Source organism: Cetorhinus maximus, chromosome 22, assembly GCF_964194155.1.
Source record: "Cetorhinus maximus chromosome 22, sCetMax3.hap1.1, whole genome shotgun sequence".
Lineage (NCBI taxonomy): Eukaryota > Metazoa > Chordata > Chondrichthyes > Lamniformes > Cetorhinidae > Cetorhinus > Cetorhinus maximus.
This window is the reverse complement of record NC_135900.1, coordinates 69,401,949-69,422,205: the sequence shown is the minus strand read 5'-3', so window position 1 is coordinate 69,422,205 and position 20,257 is coordinate 69,401,949. Positions and strand designations below refer to the sequence as shown.

The window sequence follows — 20,257 nt, the reverse complement described above, 5'->3', positions numbered from 1 at the left end:
ATGAGGGAGGCCAGCCAGGAGTTGTGTTGCATAAGCTTTCATAAGCCCTTTTGTGTGCCCAAAGTCCTTCACAACCAAGGAATGTCTCTTGAAGTGTCTGTTGAAGTGAGTTGTTATTTTGTAGAGAAACACAGCCACCAATTCATACACAGCAAGATACCACAAACAGCAATGAGATAATCTATTTTTTAGTGGTGGTGGTTCAGACCACAATATGAAATTTTGTTAGGTAAGGGATACATTCAGTACAATTTTCTAGAACAAAATATTGAGGAAACATGTGAGTACAGAATGTTTTAGATCCAGTTTCATGTAATGAAACAGGGTTAATTATTAACCTTGTAGTAAACGATCCTCTGGGAAAGAATGAACATAATTTGAAAGAATTCCATTTTAAGTTTGAGAATGATATGGTTAAGTCCAAAACTAGGGTTTACAATTTAAACAAAACTAATTATGGAAGTTTGAGAGACAGGTTGGCTGAGACAAACTGGGAAATTAGATTAAAAGATATGATGGTGGATCAGCAATGGCAACATTTTTTTTAAAAATCATAATTCTCAACAATAACATATTCCCTTGAGAAATAAAATCTCCATTGAAGTGGTACAATTGTGGTTAACTAAAGATGTTAAGGATAGTATTAGATTCAAAACCATGAGGGGTCTGGACAGAGTAGATTGGGAGAAATTGCTCCCACTCATGACCTTTTTTTTTATTCGTTCATGGGACGTGGACATCATTGGTTAGGCCAGCGTTTATTACCCATCCCTAATTGCCCTTGTTCAGAGGGCATTTAAGAGTCAACCACATTGCTGTGGGTCTGGAGTCACATGTAGGCCAGACCAGGTAAGGATGGCAGATTTCCTTCCCTAAAGGACATTTATGAACCAGATGGGTTTTTACGATAATCAGCAATGGTTTCATGGTGATCACTAGACTTTTTAATTCCAGATTGAGAATGAGAGGCACAGATTTAAAGTAATTGGCAAAAGAAGCAAAAGTGATATGAGAAAAAGCTTTTTCATGCAGCGAGTGGTTAAGGTCTGGAATACAGTGCCTGAGAGCAGGGTGGAGACAGGTTCAATCGAGGCAGTCGAGGAATTGAAATGTTACCTGAAAAGGAAAAATGGGCAGGGTTATGGGGAGAAGGCTGGGGAAATATCACGAAAGGAGTTGTTCATTCGGTGAGCTGGTGCAGGCACACAGGCCAAATAGCCTCCTTCTGTGCTGTAACAATTCTGTGAAAATAAGACTCTTACAGTCTTGCCAAGAAGCGTAGTAAACCTGAAGACTGGGAAGGTTTTAAAAATTATCAAAGGATGATCAAGAAAATGATAAAGAAACAGAAGATAGAATATTAGAATAAACTAGCAAGAAACATAAAAACAGATTGCAAAAACTCTTATAATTATCCAGAAAGGAAGAGATTAGTGAAAATAAACATGGGCACTTTCTACGAACATACAAAATAGGAGCAGGAGTAGGCCATTCGGCCCTTCGAGCCTGCTCCGTTATTCAATAAGATCATAGTTGATCTGTTTGTGTTTCGAATTCCACATTCCCATCCAACCCCGATAACTTTTGATTCTCTTGTCCAACAAGAATCGATCTACCTCTGCCTTAAAAATATTCAGTGACTCCGCCCCCACCACCTTCTGAGGCAAAGAGTTCCAAAGTCACACAACCTTCTGAGAGAAAAAATTTCTCCTCATTTCTGTCCTAAAAGGGTGACCCTTAGGGCAGGATTTTGAGTTCGGTGTGCGGGCGTGGTTGGCGAGCGTGTTTGGTGGGCGTGGTTTGAAGGCATGGTTGGCGGGCGTGGTTTGCGGGTGTGGTTGGCAGGTGTGGTTGGCGAGTGTGGTTGGCGGGCGTGGTTGGCGGGCGTGGTTGGCGGGTGTGGTTTGCGGGTGTGGTTGGCGGGCAAGGGAGCAGCTGGGAAATAGGCCACTGCCTGCGATCGGCTCCCGACCGCAATTTCATGCTGGCGGGTCAATTAAGGCCCGCTGAGTGTCAACGGCAGCTCCCCAATGGTCGGGAGGGGGTGAGTGGGGGAGGGGGCCTGTCAGCCGCTGAGTGTCAATGGCAGCTCCCCAATGGTCGGGAGGGGGCGGGTGGGGGAGGGGGCCTGTCGGCTGCTGGGTCCAATGGCGACCCGGCAGCTGGTTTAAAACCGGTGCAGTCAGGCTCTGGAAGGCAGGCGGCGATGAAGGCATCTTCGGTGTTATCAGCAGGAGGTGAAAAATGACAGATTCAAATGCGGCTGCAGGTGCCAGGTGGGAGGGCAGGTCGGGTGGGCACTTGGCACCCCCTCCCCCCACCAGTGTTTCTGATGAGTGCCTCACAGTCCTCCTGAAGGAGGTGGCTGCCAGGGGGGACACTCTTGTCCCCGGGGATGGAAGGAGGAGGCCACCGCACTTTACAAAAAGAGCTTGGGAGGAGGTGGTAGTGCTGGTCAGCAGCCATGATGTTGTGCAGCGCACCTGAGTCCAGTGCCGCAAGAGATTTAACAACCTTCTGCACTCAGGAAAGGTGAGTACCGTGTTGGCCTGGATCAGTGTGTTGAAGTGTTAAGGCCTGGCCATCCCCACCGTGGAGCTCAGGGGTGTTAGAGCCTGAGTGCCAATTGTCAATGGCACTGGCACTGGCCAAGGGGGTGAGCCCTGGCTCCTTGGACTGAGTGCCATTTGGCTCGAGGGCCACAACTCAGATGTGCCCTGCAAGGTGCTCCTCAGGTAGGGTTGGCCAAGCTGCAATGGCACTGCAGGTAGTTAGTGGACTAATCAATGCTGCTCTGTCCTTTCAGGAGAAGACGAGCGATAACAACATTTATATTTCTCCCTTGTTGAAACTATGCTTCAGTTCTGCTGAAGGGCCATGAGGGCTCGAAACGTTGACTGATTTCTTCTCCACCGATGCTGCCAGACTTGCTGAGTTTTTCCAGGTAATTCTGTTTTTATTTTGTATTGAAAGGTCGTGGACTGGCGCAGGCCCCACTAACCTCCCAATTCTAACCAAATACGAGCAGGAGGCCTTGAGGCTGGAGAGGCGCCATGCATCTCGGTCAGCCAGTCACGGAAAGGCTGGGGTGTCAGATGAAGGTAAGAGTGCTGTGCACAGAGGTGAGAGTTTCTGGTGTAGTCTCATCACTAATGAGAGCCTCGAACCTGGAATCCCCATTGATCATTGAAAGACAATGGCACCATGATGCAGATCTCCGTTGTCTCACCAGGGTGCCTGGTATGCACAGTGACAGTGTGATGACTTAAACTAATGATATTAAGATAGAAAATACTTCAGATGCTGGAAATCTGAAACAAAAGCAGAAAATGCTGTAAAAACTCAGCAGGTCTGACAGCATCTGTGGAGAGAGAAACAAAGTTAACATTTCGAGTCCACAGTTGCTGTCAGGCCTGCTGAGTTTTTCCAGCATTTTCTGGTTTTGTTTGTAAACTAATAACATGTCGTTGTTCTCCCTTAGGTTCGCCAACACGCACCCAATCGCAGGACCCCGAAGACTCACCCCTGACGCCAGAGGACGCCAGGCTTCACATGCATCTGCGTCACACCCGCGCTCTGAGCCAGGCACAAACGCAGATACCAGCACCTCGGTGGCTGTTAGATCTTCGCCTGGGATGTCGGTGCCAAGCGGTGAGGCCACTTCACACTCTCTTGAAGTGCAGGTGGAGGCAGAGGGTGCCCAGGGTGCCGGGACCAGGTCGATGCTCAGTTGAAGGCAGATGATGAGTCTCTGGAGTCGTCCATCAGGCGGCAGATGCTGGACGTCGAGTGGGGTCTGGTGGAGATCCATGAGGGTATTTGTGCCATGGTCTCCGTGATGGCGGAGTCCATGTGGAGCATCAGCACTGCGTTGACCCTCATGGGCGAGCGCACTGGCTCCGTCATTCAGAGAGTGGGGACTCTCATGAAGAGGCAGCTCCAGGAACAGGATCAGGGATTCCTGGGGATGCGCTCGGATCTGCAAGCCCTCACACAGGCAATGTCCTCAGCTAGTCAGTGTCAATGTGGGAGATGGATGAGGCACCCAGTATCCCAGCTAGGTGCCCATCCATCTATGGTGAGCAGGGAGGTCCAGAGTGACCTCACGTTGGCACACGAGTTGCCTGTCATCTCTGCGGGCTCCTCTCAGGGCACTCCGGATGCTGACAGCAGCTCCTCCACCCCTCTGCCAGTGGCTGTCACATCCAATGAGGCTGCAGCAACTGGGGAGATGCCAGCCGTGCCACTGGCCGCTCCCTCCCAGGCGGAGCCACCACTGGCTCCACTGGCCAGAGGACGCCTGCCAAGGTCATCAAGGCCACCAAGACAGCAGAGTCAGCAGGCCGTCTCCAATGCTGCTGTCAGCGAGGGAGAGCACCAAGGCGTAGCACTCACAAACGTAAGTTTAAGGCACCCACCTTGAGTACAAGAGGTACTGGTCATGGGTGATCTTCTGTGTATAATGTCTTGTTTATTTTAACTGGTCTGCAGTTGAAGACTAGAGAAGGTTCTGTTAATTTATTTTGACTGTCAACATGAGATAAATTTTCTTTTGTTGTAATGGCCTAATTATGCTTCACCTTTTTTATTTAATGTGGTGTAGGACGTGGGTGGCTCAAAACTTTATTGCACAGGCACTGAGTGGACTTTGGGGTCAAAGGAAAGGGTCATTTCAGACATCCGGGATGGAGGCAGCAGCCCTGGTGTGAGGTAGTAGTGCTTATTTGGCAGCCTAGCTGAAGGAGTGTTGGATCAAGGCATCTCTGGTGTCCCTGCCTCCCTGCAGGTTACTGAGGTCTGGCTCCACACCCTCAGTGTTCTCACTGTGCTCCTCTTCTGACTCACCACTGGATTCATCGTCAGTGGGTCCCCCCTTGCCAGTGCCAGATTGTGGAGATCGCAGCATGCAACCATGATCAGTGACACCCGCTCTGGGGGGTATTGTAGTGTGCCCCCTGAACGGTCCAGACATCGGAAGCAAGTCCTCAGAGGTTCTATGGTCCTCTCTACCACAGCCCTTGTGGAGGCATGACTCGTATTGTAACGCTGCTCTGCCGCTGTTCTTGGATGGCGGAGAGGCGTCATAAGCCACCTCTTCAGGGGATAACCCTTGTCACCCAGCAGCCATCCATCAAGCCGGGCTGGAGCACTGAAGAGCCTCGGCACCTGGGAGTGTCTGAGGATGTAGGCATCATGGGAGCTGCCTGGGTAGCACAGACTTGCAGAATCTGCACCCTGTGGTCACAAACTATCTGCAAGTTTTATGGAGTGGAATCCCTTCCTGTTGATGAAGGCACCAGGCTTACCCACTGGCGCCTTGATGGCCACATGTGTACAGTCAATTGCACCCTGGACACGGGGGAAGCCAGCAATCACTGCAAAGCCTCTGCCTCGCTCAGTCTGGCTGGCCTCGTCCGTATAGTTAATACCCACCTGAACAGAGCTTCTGTCAGCAGCTTCAGGCAACAGTGGACAGCTGATTGGGAGACTCCACACAGATTCCCCACCGACCCCTGGAAAGAGCCGGAGGCATAGAAGTTGAGGGCTACTGTGACTTTTAGAGCCACTGGCATGGGGTGTCCACCCACACAGTTGGAGGTGATCTCAGGCTCAATCATCTGACAAATGGTGGTCATGGTCTCCCTTGAGAGGCGGAGCCTCCTTCGGCATTGCACCTCGGACATACTGAGGTAGCTGCATCGCTGCCTGTAAACCCTGGCAGCAGGATAGTGGTATCTTCTGTGGCCCCTTCTGCCTTGGACTCCCTGCTGGCCCTGCACCCCTTGTGCCTGCACCTCCCCTCCCACAGGTTCCTCTCCTGGAAGTAGCATTGGGACATGTGGCCTCCTCTCCCTTGTGCCCCTCTCTTCCTCCACAGAGAAGGTGCCTTCAGCGGAGACCACAATCCCCATTAGCAGGGTAACAGAAGGCTGTCTGATACCTGGAATGGTCCACACAGTCTGAATCCTCCGGGGGCCTGGTAGTCAGCAATGAGTCCTGAAATGAAGCCTGGAAATGCTAGCAATGAAGTCCCAAACAGAGATGAAGCTGCCATATACCAGCAGCAAACTATTTACCAAACTCCTCACAACTCACGCTGGCAATGCTGCTGACCCTTTTTATCCCGCATGTGGATGAGGTTTTTGAAATTGTAGGTTGGCTGCCTGCCCGCTTTTCCCGTGTGATGAGTGTGAAATCGCACGGGCAGTGAAAAATCAGCAGCAATTGGCTTTTTAATGGCTTTAACTGGTCTCTTAATTAATAGCTGGCACAGTTTGGCACCCGCGCACGCCTGCCAACTGAAATATCACGCGAGTATGTGATGACATCAGGACGTTCGTCCGACATCATCATGCGCAATTTTACACTCAAGCGTCTCAGGTGTGCACCCGCACGCTGAGCTAAAAATCCTGCCCCTAATTTTAAAATAGTGCCCCCTAGTTCTGGACTTATCCACCAGGGGAAGCATCCTTTCCACGTCCACCTTGTCAATACTGTTCTGGATCTTATATACTTCAAACAAGTCACCCCTCACGCTCCTAAACTCCAGTGGAAACAAGCCCAGTCTGACCAACCTTTCCTCACAATACAACCCACTCCTTCCAGGTATCAATCTAGTAAACCTCCTCTGGACCGCGTCCAATACATTTACACCATTCCTTAAGTAAGGAGACCAAAACTGCACACAGTGATCTCACCAATGCCCTGTATAACTGAAGTATATCATTTTTACTTTTATGTTCAATTCCTCTTGTAATACAGGATAGCATTCCGTTAGCCTTTTTAATTACTTCTGTACCTGCATGTAAACTTTTTGTGACTCATACATTAGAACACCTACAACACTCTGCACCTCAGAGTTCTGCAGCCATTCTCCATTTAAGTAATACTCTGCATTTTTATCCCTGCCAAAGTGAACAACTTCATATTTTCCCACATTATAATCCATCTTCCAGGTTTTTGCCCACCCATTCAACCTATCTATGTCCATCTGCAACCTCCTTTTGGCCTCTTCAGGACATACTTTCCTATCTATCTTTGTGTAACCTGCAAATTTAGCTACCATGCCTTCACTCTCCTCATCTAGGTCATTGATATAAATTGTAAAAAGTTAAGGCCCCAGCACAGACCCCTGCGGGACTCTGCTCATCACATCCTGCCAATCAGAAAAAGACCAATTTATGTATACTCTGTTTTCTGCCAGCCAGTCAATTTTCTATCGATGTTAATATGTTACCCCCTACACCATGAGCTTTTATTTTCTCCAATAACCTTTGATGTGGCACCTTATCAAATGCCTTCTGGAAACCCAAGTACAGCACATCTACAGGCTCCCCTTTATCCACAGTACTGGTTACTTCTTCAAAGAACTCCAATAAATTGGTTCAATATGATTTCCCTTTCACAAAACCATGTTGACTCTTCCCAATTACTTTGAGTTTTTCTAAGTGTCCATCTATAACCTCCTTAATGATTGACCCTAACACTTTCCCCACAACAGATGTCAAGCTAACTGGCCTATAGTTTTCTGTTTTCTGCCTTCCTCCCTTCTTGAACAGAAGGGTTATATTTGCTACTTTCCAGTCTGATGGAACCTTTCCAGAATCTAGGGAATGTTAGAAAATTAACACCAATGCATCTATTACCTCATTAGCCACCTTTTTTAAGACCCTAGGGTGAAGTCCATCAGGACCCAGAGACTTATCAGCCCACAGTTCCATCAGTTTGCTCAGTACTGCTTCCCTAGTGATTGTAATTTCACCAAGTTCCCCTCTCCCTTCCAGCTCCTGATTTACAGCTATTACTGGAATGTTTTTGTATCCTCTACAGTGAAGGCAGAAGCAAAATATTTGTTCATTTCAACCACCATTTCTTTATTATCTACTATTAACTCCCCAGTCTCACTCTCTAGAGGACTAACACTCACTTTACTTACCCTTTTCCTTTTAAAATATGCTTAGAAACTCTTGCTATCCATTTGTACATTTCTAGCTATCTTCCTCTCATACTCTAATTTCTTTTTCCTGATTAACCTTCTAGTCATTCTCTGCCATTTTTTATATTCTGACCAGACATCTGACCTGTCACTCATATTTGCATACTTAAATGCTTTTTCCTTAAGTTTGATGCTTTCCTTAACTTCTTTAGTTAACCACGGATGGTGGGTCCTCTCCTTAGAATTTTTATTTATTGTAGGAAGAGATTAGTGAAAACAAACATGAGTGCATTAGAGGTTGTGACAGGAGAAATTATAATGAGTTTTAAAGGAATAGCTGAGATCTTAACCATGGGCAGAAATTAATCTTGGCAATGGGTGTCTTGCCCTTCGGTTCGCCAAACGCCAATAGTCCACATTGCCTCCTTTAGGGAAGGTTCTATGGAATTAAATGCAGGCACTTAGCTAGCCAGGGTCAGGCCTTCCCCAGGATTTAGGACTCCCATTCCCTGAATGCTGCCAGCCAATCAGAGGCCAGCAGCTCTCCATTGCCAGCAGCGCCTTCTTGGTCAGTGGCTGCTGCCAGTAAAGTAACCAGGTGGAGGCCTAGGATGCTGAGGGACCTAAGACACAAGTGAGTGAGGGTGGGATGGCGGACGCGGGAGAGGGTCGCCAGTTGGGTGGGGAGGGCCATGGGTGTCAGAGTGATGGGCAGGGGGTGGCTTTCTGTGGTTCCCCATTTTCCCAATGCCGGGTCCTTCAATCAGGCACTGAGTGCCTTTGAACAAGGGACACCCCCTCCACCCTCTTGTAGGCTGTAAGCAAACCCAACAGAGAACCCAACAGCCTTCATGAACCGCTATAGTCCATCTGCTGTAGGTACACCCACAGTGCAGTCAGAGAGGGAGTTAATATGATTTAAGGGGAAAATTCGTCCCTGGGTGGTCACGAACCACCAACCTTTCGGTTGTTAATATGATTTAAGGCTAACAAATCCCCTAGGGTCTTAAAAGAGGTAGTGGATACGTTGGTTATGGTTTTCCATAGTTCCCTCGATCCTGGAACAGTTCCAATGGATTGGAAGAAAGTAAATATAACCCCACCATTCAAGGAAGGATGGAAAGAAAAAACAGGGAATTACTGATAGTCAGTAATAGGAAAAATGCTAGAACCTACTATTCAGGACATAGTAACAGGGCACCCTGAAAATCACCATATTAGGCAGAGTCAATATGGTTTTATGCCAGGGAAATTATGTTTGACAAATCTATTACTGTTTTTTGAGGATGCAACTTTTAGGGTCCATACAGGGAACCAGTAGATGTAGTATATTTGGATTTTCAGAGGCATTTGGTGAAGTGCCAAACATAAGGTTGTTACCCAAGATTAGTGTTCATGGATTGAGGGTAATATGTTAGCATGGAGTCAGAAGTAACTAACTGAGAGATAAACAGAGAGTAAGAATAAATTGGTCATTTTCAGGATGGCAGGTTGGAATTGGTGGGGTACTGCAAGGATCAGGGCCTCAGCTAATTACAGTTCATAATTATGACTTAGATGAAGGGATAGAGTGTAATGCTAACATCACAAAGATATAAGACAAAGTAATCTGTTACTGACAGGAGAGAGACAGGCAAACTCTACTTATTTCCTCTCACCAATTGCCCATAAGCAGATGTGTTTTAAATTATTTTAAAGTATACAGTGAGGTGCTTTCCCAAACCTTCAGTTTGTGCAATCCAGTTTACTAATAACTTATAGCCAACTAGCATTATGATTAACACAGAAGGCTAGTTTATTTTGCATTCAAAACCTGGGGAGGAGTGTTCACAATTGCGCACACACACACATACACAGTAAAGGCGGTGGGTGGGCAGGGGGATAGAAAGAACAGCTTTACAACTATGGATAATAACAGTACAAGAACCACAGAAATTAATATTAGTTCACATGATTTCTAGAGTCTAGAGTCTAGAGTCAAAGTCCAGAGGGTGTTTCCTTGGTGGCTGAGTGCAATCCCATTGAGTTTCCAGTTGGAGACGACAACACGAAAATCCTTTAAACAAATGGTGCTACAATACAATGGGCTTTCTGTGCTTAGACTGCTTGGCAGACATTGATCAGAGACTTTTGAAATCAAGCAGTCTTCATGGAGTTGAGAGATAGCAACAGATTGCTTGGGTAAAGTGACATGTATTATTGGTTAATTGCAGCTTAACAAGCAGTTTCTGTGTTTCTGGCCAGAATTCCATTGTTCCTCCTTAAGAGAGAAACGGTTGGTTATTAGTACCTCTTCCAGTATAAGGTGTTTCAATCTCTCCCTTTTTTGATAATTCTGGTTGGGGGAGCCTGTTCATCTGCACTTCCTCTGCTTTCATTGATTACAAGGGATCTGTACAGTGAGGTGTGAGATTCCACAGGCTGAGAGGAATTGTTGTGTTATTGTAACTCATGGTGGTAGCTCCCAGAACAAAGGGCTAGTCCTGTGGTCATGTGATTTGTAGCAGCCATCTTTTTTGGTTCAGCAGAAATTCCAATTTTAAACAAAAGAATAAAGCTTTGGATTTCTTTTCATGTCATATGGATCCAACAAAGATTTGAGGAGGATATAAAGAGACTGCATTGGGATATAGACCAAGAGATTGGGCAAGAAGGTGACAAATGGAATATAATGTGGGAAAGTATGAAATTATCCACTTTGGCAGGAGGAATTCCAGTGGTATTGTTGAAGACTTGTGCTCCAGAACTAGCTGTGCCCCAAACCAATCTATTTCTGTACAACTACAATACTGGCATATGGCCGACAATGTAGAAAATGACCATATGTCCTGGCTATATAAAGCAGGACAAATCCAAACCTGACAATTACCAGTCCATGAGTTTCTGTTCAATCATCAACAAAGCGATGGAAGGATTCACCAACTGTGCTAACAAGTGGCACTTACACAGTAATGGTCTGCTCACTGGTACTCAGTTTGTGTTCCGCCAGGGTGACTCAGCTCCTGACCTCGTTATAGTCTTGGTCCAAACATGGACAAAAGAGCTGAACTCAAGGAAGGATGTGAGTGTGACTGCCCTTAACATCAAGGCAGCATTTGACTGAGTGTGGCATTGAAATCAATGAGAATCAGGGGGTACACTGTCTGGAGTCATACCTAGCACAAAAGAAGATGGTTGTGGTTGTTGGAGATCAGTCATCTCAGTCCCAGGACATCATGGCAGGAGTTCCTCAGGGTAGTGTCTTGGCCCAACCATCTTTGTCTGCTTCATCAATGACCTTCCTTCCATCCTAAGGATAGAAATGGGAATGTTCGCTGATGATTGCACAATATTCAGTATCATGCGTAGCTCCTCAGATAATGAAGCAGTCCGTGTCCATATGCAGCAAGATCTGGACAAAATTCAGACTTGGGCTGGTAAGTGGCAAGTAACATTCACACCACACAAGTGCCAGGCAATGACCATTTCCAACAGGAGAGAATCCAACCATCACCCCTTGACATGCAATGGCATTACCATCGCTGAATCCCCTACTATAAACTTCCTGGGGGTTGGGTGGGGGTGGTTCTTGTTGACCAGAAACTGAACTGGACTAACCATATAAATAATGTGGCTACAAGAGCAGGTCAGAGGCTGGGAATTCTGTGGTGAGTAACTCGCTTTCTGTCTCCGCAAAGTCTGTCCACCATCTGCAAGGCATAAGTCAGGTGTGCAATGGAATACTCTCCAATTGTCTGGACAAGTGTGGCCCCAACAACACTCAAGAAGCTCAACACCATCCAGGGCAAAGCAGCCTGTTTGATGGGCACCCTATCTACCACCTTAAACATTCACTTCTTCCATCACTGATGCACAATGGCAACAGTGTATACCATCTACAAGATGCACTGCAGCAAATCGCCAAGCCTCCTTTGACAGCACCTTTCAAACCAGGACTGCTGCCATCCAGAAGGTCAAGGGCAGCAGATGCAACAGAACACCACTACCCACAAGCTCCTATCAGGAAGATATAATAATTCTTATAATGTTATTGGAATTTATTGTAAAATAGAGTAAAGTGGGATGTGTCTATGTGTGTGTGTGTGTGTGTGTGAGACTTAATTGAATTAGAGGGAGCTAGTCTGTGTGCTTTGATGAAAGTAGAGAAGTTAGGTTTGAAATGTTAATTAGGTAAACATGGAGACATTTAGAGACACAGGTGTCTACGGAATATTTGCATTTAAATAAACTAGACTAGATTGTTTTCAAAAGAGGGAGTGAAATGTGTCACCTAGCCAGGTGAAGTTTAGAAAGACCGTGTTTATTTTTCCCAAAGATTATTGGTAAAACTTAGTGCTATGAGATATTTTTGTTATCAGAAGGATAGGCCTGAATTTTCCCGTTGGCGATTTGGGGGCAGGGCCCGCTCGCCGACGGGAAAATAACGCGGGATGACATCGGGAGGAACCCCTGACGTCATCCCGGTCCCTTTAAATTTTTAGGAAGGCGGGCGGACAGCGAAATCAGCTGTCCGCCCGCCGACCTATCAATGGCCAATTGAGGCCATTGACAGAGTAATTAAGTTAATTAAAGACCCTGCCCGTCCAACCTTAAGGCTGGTGGGCAGGCCAGGAGCCCCAGCGGGCTTCTGATAATACATGAAACCTCATCCACTGGCGGGATGAGGTTTCATGTCCATTTTTAAAAACTTTAATACATTTTATGTGATATTTATTAACATGTCCCATCTCGTGCGTTAATAATTTTTAAATTTTTCTATTTTTAAAGTTTTCTGGACTGTCAGTAATCTCCCTGAGACAGCACTTAGTCTCAGGGAGATGTGTGCTCTTTTGCATACATGCGTGAAAGAGCGCACTTTGACAGCTGGGGATTCCCTCCCCCCCCAGCACAGGAAGCGCATAGCGCTTCCCGTCGGCCAGCCTGCTGGGTGGGCCTTAATTGGACTGCCCATTCAAAATGGCGGTGGGCCCCGTTTCGGTGGTGGGGGTCGGCTGTCCGCCCACCGCCGAGCCGGTGGGGCCCGCCTGCCCATAAAGTTGAAAGACATTCTGCCCATAAAGTTGAAAGACATAATGAAACAATGCAAATTTGCATTCAAAGGGGAAAATATGTATAAAGGAGCAAGGGTTGTGTGTAAGGGAAGGCAGCCTAAGATTCAACAAGTGTGAAAAGCCTTCAGCATCTATGCCTCAAACTGCTGCCTTCAGGGACTGAAGTTAAGAGAACTCACTTTGAATTCAGGGTATTGTTTATTTTGCCTGGGTCTTTTAAAAATATGTGTCTTAGTGTTGTCTTAACAAAAGTGTAACTGGGAGTTAGATTAAATAGGGGATTTAGAAGTTATCATAGTAGTAATTTGTAGATCTATGTATGTATTTAAAGTCATTTCTTCTATTAATAAATGTTTAATCTAGTTTTGTAAAAGCCTATAAGACTTGGTGGTCTTTTTACTGCTGAATTCAGGGCACGCATCTCGAAATTTATACAAATTGCAAAACAAGTTGTGGCAGTTGTTTCAAGTTTCCCTTTGGGATTTGAACAACTCAGCATTTATCATTGGCTGTGCCATAATAGTTCCCCTCCAAGCCACACACCATCCTGACTTGGAACTATAGCGCTGTTCCTTCACTGTCGCTGGGTCAAAATCCTGGAACTCCCTCCCTAACAGCACTCTGGGCGTACCTACACCACATGGACTGCAGAAGTTCAAGAAGTGGCTCAACATAACCTCCTCAAGGGCAATTAGGGATGGGCACTGAATGCTGAGTGAGAGCAGGATTATTTTTAAAGGTGAGAGACTAATAAATGTTAGAATAATGATTTGGGTGTTCTTGTACATGAATCACAGAAAGTTAACATGCAGATGCAGTAAGCAAGTAGTAAGACAAATTGTACATTAACCTTTATTGGAAGGGGGCTGGTGTATAAAAATAAATAAGTCTTTTTACAATTATGTAGGGCTTTGGTCAGACCACACCTGGAGAACTTGCCTTAGAGGGATTGCAACCAAGTTCACTAAATTGATTTCTGGGAAGAGAGGCCTGTCCTATGAGGAGAGAATGAGCTAAATTTGTTTACATTCCCTGGACTATAGAAGAATAAGAGATTTAAAATTCTTCGAGAGCTCGATGGGGTAGATGCTGAAAGTTGTTTCCCTGGCTGAAGAGACCAGAATTAGCTGTTGTACTCTCAGGATAAGGGGTCTTAAGCTTTATGCTGCTGCCCTTTGCTGTTCTACCTGCTCTATTTAGCAAGACAGTGGCAGGCCCTCATCATAGTTGCCTTATGCCTTTGTTGCTCATGTGCTTCAGGCAGCTCCCACCTCCTGGAGACACACAGTGCTACTAATTGGGTGACAAGCTCACCTTCGACCCAATTCGCACACTGACATTTCAACTAGCATCGTGAGTGACACAGTTGATGCATGGGGTTGGGAGCCAGAATTTATCCTGGAATTGGTTTCCCGACCTTGCTTTGCCTTTTATGCCCTCCGCTCAACTTGCTTTCCCACCTATCTTTGTATCATCAGCAAATTTGGCTAAAATTTGTCCCTTCGTCCAAGTCATTAATATAGATTGTAAATAGTTGAGGATCCAGCACTGACTTGTGTCACTCCGTTAATTACTATTTGCCATACTGAAAATACATTTATCCTGACTCCCTCTGTTTTCTGTTAGTTGGTCAGTCCCCTATCCACGCTAATATATTATCTCCTACACCATGAGCTCTTATCTTGTGAATAATGTTTAATATGGCAACTTATGGAATGCCCTTTCGAAACCCAAATACATTAAATCTATTGGTTCCCCTTTAATCACCCTGCTTGTTACATCCTCAAAGAGCTCTAATAAATTTGTCAAGCACAATTCCCTTTCGTAAAGCCATGTTGGCTCTGCTTGATTGTGTTATGATTCTCTAAATGTCCTGCTACCATTTCCTCAATAATGGATTCCAATAATTTCCCAATAACAGATGTTAGGCTAACTGGCTCATAGTTTTCTGCTTTCTGTTTCCGTCTGACTTGAATAGGGGAGGAAGATTTGCGGTTTTCCAATCCACTGAGACCTTTCCAGAATCTAGGGAATTTCGAAAGATTACAAATAATGCATTCACTATATCTGCAGCTACTTCTTTTAAGACTCTAGGAAGCAGACGGTCAGGTCCGAGGAACTCCTTGGTCTTTAGTCCCATTAGTTTGCCTGGTATTTTTTCTCTAATTATAACGATTGTTTTAAGCTCCTCCCTCCCTTTTACCTTCTTGAAATGCTACTGTTATTGGGATGCTTTTAGTATCTTCTGCCATGAAGACATATATAAAAATTTGTCCAAAGTCTGTCATTTATTCGTTTCCCATTAGTAATACCCCAGTCTCATCCTCCAAGGGTTCAACATTTTTACTTTAGCTACTCTCTTCCTTTTTATATACCTGGAGAAGCTCTTATTGTCTGATTTTATATTTCTTGCTGGTTTACTCTCATAATTTAGTTTTCCCCTCTTTATTGTTTTGGACATCTTTTGTTGGTTTCTAAAATTTCCCAAACGTCTGACCTGCGACTAATCTTTGCAACATTGTAAGCTATTTCGTTGAATTTGATACCATCCTTGACTTTCTTAGATAGCCAAAGATAGTTCATCCTTTTCGTAGAGACTTTGTCAATGGAATAAAAAGAAAAGAAAGACTGGAATGTATGTAGCACTTTTCACAACCACTGGGCATCTCAAAGCGCTTTACAACCAATTAATTACTTTTGAAGTTCTGTCATAACTTTTTGAGAAAGTTGAGATATCTCCTTAAATGTCTGCAACTGCTTTTTACTGTCTTACATTTTAATCAAATTTCAAGTCCACTTTAACCAATTCTGCCATTGTAACTTTATAATTGCCTTTAAGTTAAAGTTTAAGAAGCAAGTTTCTCACCCTCAATCTGAATTTGAAATTCCACCATGTTATGATCACTCTTCCCCAGAGATCTGAGAGATCATTAATTAGTCCTGTCTCATTACACATTTCCAGGTCTAAAATAGCCTATACCCTGGTTGGTTCCACAAAGTATTGTTCTAAGAAACTGTTCCGAATGCATTCTATTAAGTCATCCCCAAGGCTTCTTTGGCCAATTTGAACTGTCCCGTCTATATGAAAATTAAATCGCTCACGATTATTGCAGTACCTTTCTCACAAGCTCCCATTATTTCTTGATTTATACTCTGTTCAACAGTGTAGCTAAGGTTAGGAGGCCTGCAGACTACTCTCACTAGTGACTTCTTTCCCTTGCTATATCTAACCTTCACACAAACCGATTCTATATCTCAATCTTCCGAGCCAAGATCATTTCTGACAATTGTACTGATCTCATCCTTTATTAGCAGAGACACCCTACCCTCTTTTCCTTGCTGCCTATCATTCTGAAATATCAAGTGCTCTTGAATGTTTGGTTTTCAGCCTTGGTCCCCTTGCAATAAGTCTCAGTAATGGCTATCAGAACATACCCATTTACTTCTATCTGTGCCAACAATTCATGTACCTTTTTATTAAATGAAAGACTTGTCTTGAATAGCTGTATAGCCTACTATTGCTCCTATTTCGTAGGGTCTTATGTTTTACCGATGCAGGGAAGGAACATTGCTTTGGGAAGAAAAACCAGAAGAATCATTTGTCCTGCAGTCAGTAGTGTGTTTTGGTGTGGCAACAGAGTTTGACTGGAGTGAGAGGGGGTTGGTAGGCTGGGATGACTTAAGTAGCATTCAGAGTGTTGTGGAACATAGTTTATGGGGGGAAAAGGACGTGGGAAGTCTCATGCTCCCTTTAGAAGAGCTGAAAGATACCTGAGGGAATGTTTTACAGTCTAATATTCCAAAATTATATTTCCATTAGTCACCAGGTTCCCACTTTGCTCTATAGTTTACATGGTTTACTACAGATGATGGGGTAATTCAATTCTTCAAGTGCAATAGAAAGATTGTTCTGAATTAACACTGCGCTGGGAAACTCGCCACTAATGATTGACAACTTACCGCCCCTACGTCATCAGGGGGTCAGTGAGTGACGCAACGGGCTATTTAGATACAATTGATGTCATCACGTGGTGGCTGTTTACAAATACATTTCTCTTTGCATTTTAAACCGTGTCCCTTTAAATAACAGCTGCACGCTACAGTTCGGGTGTTGCTGATTGGTGAACCTCGGGAATCTTCCCCATAACCTTCACAACAAGAAGCAGTGAATATGCAGCAGACTGGCCAAAATGTCTTTATTATTTTAAAATATCTGATCTAATTTGGCCAATATGCACCTTGCACGGAAGGTTCCTTTCGACCTATCATTTGTGGTTAACGATCATGCCTGTCAAAACGACAGCCACCCGACAGCAGTGGGACAAACATAATAATTCAACACTATTGGGAGAGTACAAACTTTAAGGCAATATATCACACAGTGACGGGCAATGCAACTTGCATCCCCGTTTGCAAAAACAAACGAAATCAAGGTACATTGCAAATACTTCCAGGCGTGTTTTGTTTGGAGGTGGGGGTGGGAGGGAGTGAATTAAACAAGACAACATCTATTGCAAACGTTGCATTTTATTTGTAGATGTTGCACGGGTGGCCTTTTAATATTGCAAATGTTTCTGCACGCGTTTTAATCAATCCGCCTTGCAAACGTTTAACTGCAACGGGTATGAAAGAAAATCGCAGAGGCTTGTGTATTTTGTAATTATGCGCGCGGAAAAAGGGGAGATTCAAAGCGGGGTTTGGGTGCGGGGGGCGCGCCGTTTGATTGGAACGTTGGGGGACGCAATGGAACGTGGCGCCGGGGGGAAAAAAAAAATAGAATTCGGTGACATAAAAGCGGCGGCGCGAGCCGGAGGCCGGGCCAGAGTCGGGGGGCGGGCGGAGGATGTAGCAGAATTCCCCGGTGTGGCGGCAGCTGGACAGCCGGTGTAAAGCACGCCCTCTCCCTCCTACAGGGACTTCCCCACCCCCCCCCCCCAACCCAACGCCCCCCCACCCCATTCTCTGATGGTTCAGCTTCTGCTGTGGACTCTCCGCTGTATCCCCTCCGGAGTCCAGAGCAGCTTCAGCAACAACAATAACAGCCGCCGGTGAGAGATGAAGATGAAAGCCGAGAAGAGGTCGCCTTCCGCCGGCGGCGGTGGCGGCGGCAGCAGCAGCAGTAATGGTGGTGTTGGTGTTGGCGGCGCCCTGGTCCAGGGTCCGGCCCCCTTCATCCAGGCTCTGGCGGCGGCCAGCAGCCAATATCAGGCGTACGAGACGTACTTGGAGAATGGCATGATCTGCCTCAAGCATAAAATCCGTAACATTGAGAAAAGGAAGGTAACATGTGCATCTCCTCCTTTCACCACTCTTTCACCCCCCCCCCATGGCCCATTTGATGCTACCTGGATGTTTCTGCAGTGTCAGTTGCTGCAGTCCAACTGCATTGCATTCGGTTCCATAGTCCCCCCATTGGTGCCTATCTGTTAAACAAATCATCCAACTCCTAAAACTTTGTCATTATTTTTAACGTGCTTTTCCAGTACATTATTTGCACCCTTCAAACTGCACGAACTAAAAGGGTTTTTTTTTAAAAACAGCATAGGTACCTTTAAACACTTTCCTCTATTGAGGACACAGGTTTTGCATTTGAAGTGTTAAAAGGGGCAGCGCCCAGATTGCGCAGCCAGATTTCCACCCTTCCTCACCCCCTCCTCCCCTCAAAAAAACGTGGAATAGATAAACATTTATTTGCAGAAGATCAAAATAGCGACAAAGTGAATGCTGTGTTAGCCAGTCCACCCTGGGCTATTTAACAGCATTCAATAACGTTGCAGTTACATAGAGAACCCGTTTGTCTAAATTGCATTCACTGCCCCAATTGTCTTCATGGTGTTAACTCGCTGCACGTATCATAACAGCTGAAATGTAAGCTCTCATCGGGGAGCTTGGCCTTTTTTTTTGCATTGTTTAAACTCTGATATAAATTGCATGCATGAAATAGAGTCTTTACCCAAACGTTTTAAGCGAACCTATCTATGTCCCGAGGCTTGAGCTTCCATTTGTATTAAGATCTCTATCGACCTCCAAAATATGGTTGCGTTATTAGCAAAGCAAAGCAAAGCAAAATACTGCGGATGCTGGAAATCTGAAATAAAAACAAAAAGTGCTGGGAAAACTCAGCAGGTCTGGCAGCATCTGTGGAGAGAGAAACAGAGCTAACGTTTGGAGTCCAATGTGACTCCTGTTCGGACCTACTGAGTTTTTCCAGCACTTTCTACATTGTTAGCAAACCAGTTTTTAATTGAGTGTAATTTGTATTTTTAATAGCTGAAAGGTGCTAGTGTAAGTAACTTGCTCGAAAGCTACTTCATATTTGCAGCCCAACGAACAGGGATTAGCTTTTCCATGTGTCCTGTTGGAATGCATGCAGCAATTGACCTACCATTGACCCTCTTGGGGTAAAGCTTGTAACCTTACTTGTTTCATGCAGCACTTGTGTACTTTACATTTTAACCTTTCTGGCTAATAGTGCTATGGCTTGACATTGAGATTGTATTGTGAAGCCAGTATCTCTGGTATCGAATATATTTAAAAACTTGCTAAAACAAAATTGAGTACATTTACTGCATCAGTGGGAATGCAGTTGAACACCATATTTTGAGGGCAAGCTAATATCAGTCAAAATCCATGACCATGTGGCGGTCTCTTTCTTTAAAGGCTAAACTGGATGACTATAAAGAACGCCTAAAACGAGAAGAACTTAATCAGGATCAATTGGTATGTATGTGAATTGGTTAATACTAGACGTTGGTAATCTCCCAAACCGATGACTCTCGGGTTCCACAACACTCGCTATTGTTGAGTTAGAGCTGTTCAAATCAACACTGCTGTATTCTCTTCCATTAAGCTTGCTTCCCTGCACTGCCTGTATGTGGTTAAATTTGTATTCCAAAGGCACACTTGCTTAACATGGTGCATCTACTTTATTTTGAATAATCTTCCCACTTAAACTGGGTTTCTTTTGAAGTCTTGCTTTGGAGATATTAGATTGCTAACCTAAGCCCCAGGTGAAATGAGGAATTCCAAGATCACTTCTCAACTCTTTGGCCGTTTTATGTTGGATTCAAGATGTGAACTGCTCACAATTACTGCAATGAAACTAGGTATTTTTCTTTGATTATAATTAAAGAAATTAGCATAGAAAGGGAAGAGGTTCTAAGTGATCTGGCAGGCTTAAAAGTAGATAAATCTCCAGGCCCGGATGAAATGTATCCCAGGCTGTTGACTGAGGCAAGGGAGGAGATAGCAGGGGCACTAGCAATAATTT

The 20,257-nt window shown here is 45.0% G+C and overlaps 1 protein-coding gene across 8 annotated transcripts in view; it reads left to right on the top strand.

The window, feature by feature from the left end:
* Window positions 1–17,775: 17,775 nt before the first annotated feature.
* caprin2 (caprin family member 2) overlaps window positions 17,776–20,257 on the top strand; it is a 79,949-nt gene continuing 77,467 nt past the window's right edge. For all 8 annotated transcript variants that reach the window (XM_078568488.1, XM_078568485.1, XM_078568484.1 and 5 more), the window contains exons 1-2: window positions 17,776–18,267; window positions 19,648–19,707. In XM_078568488.1, the coding sequence (XP_078424614.1) occupies window positions 18,043–18,267; window positions 19,648–19,707 (285 nt within the window). In that variant the 5' untranslated portion in view covers window positions 17,776–18,042. The remainder of the gene's footprint in view (window positions 18,268–19,647; window positions 19,708–20,257) is intronic.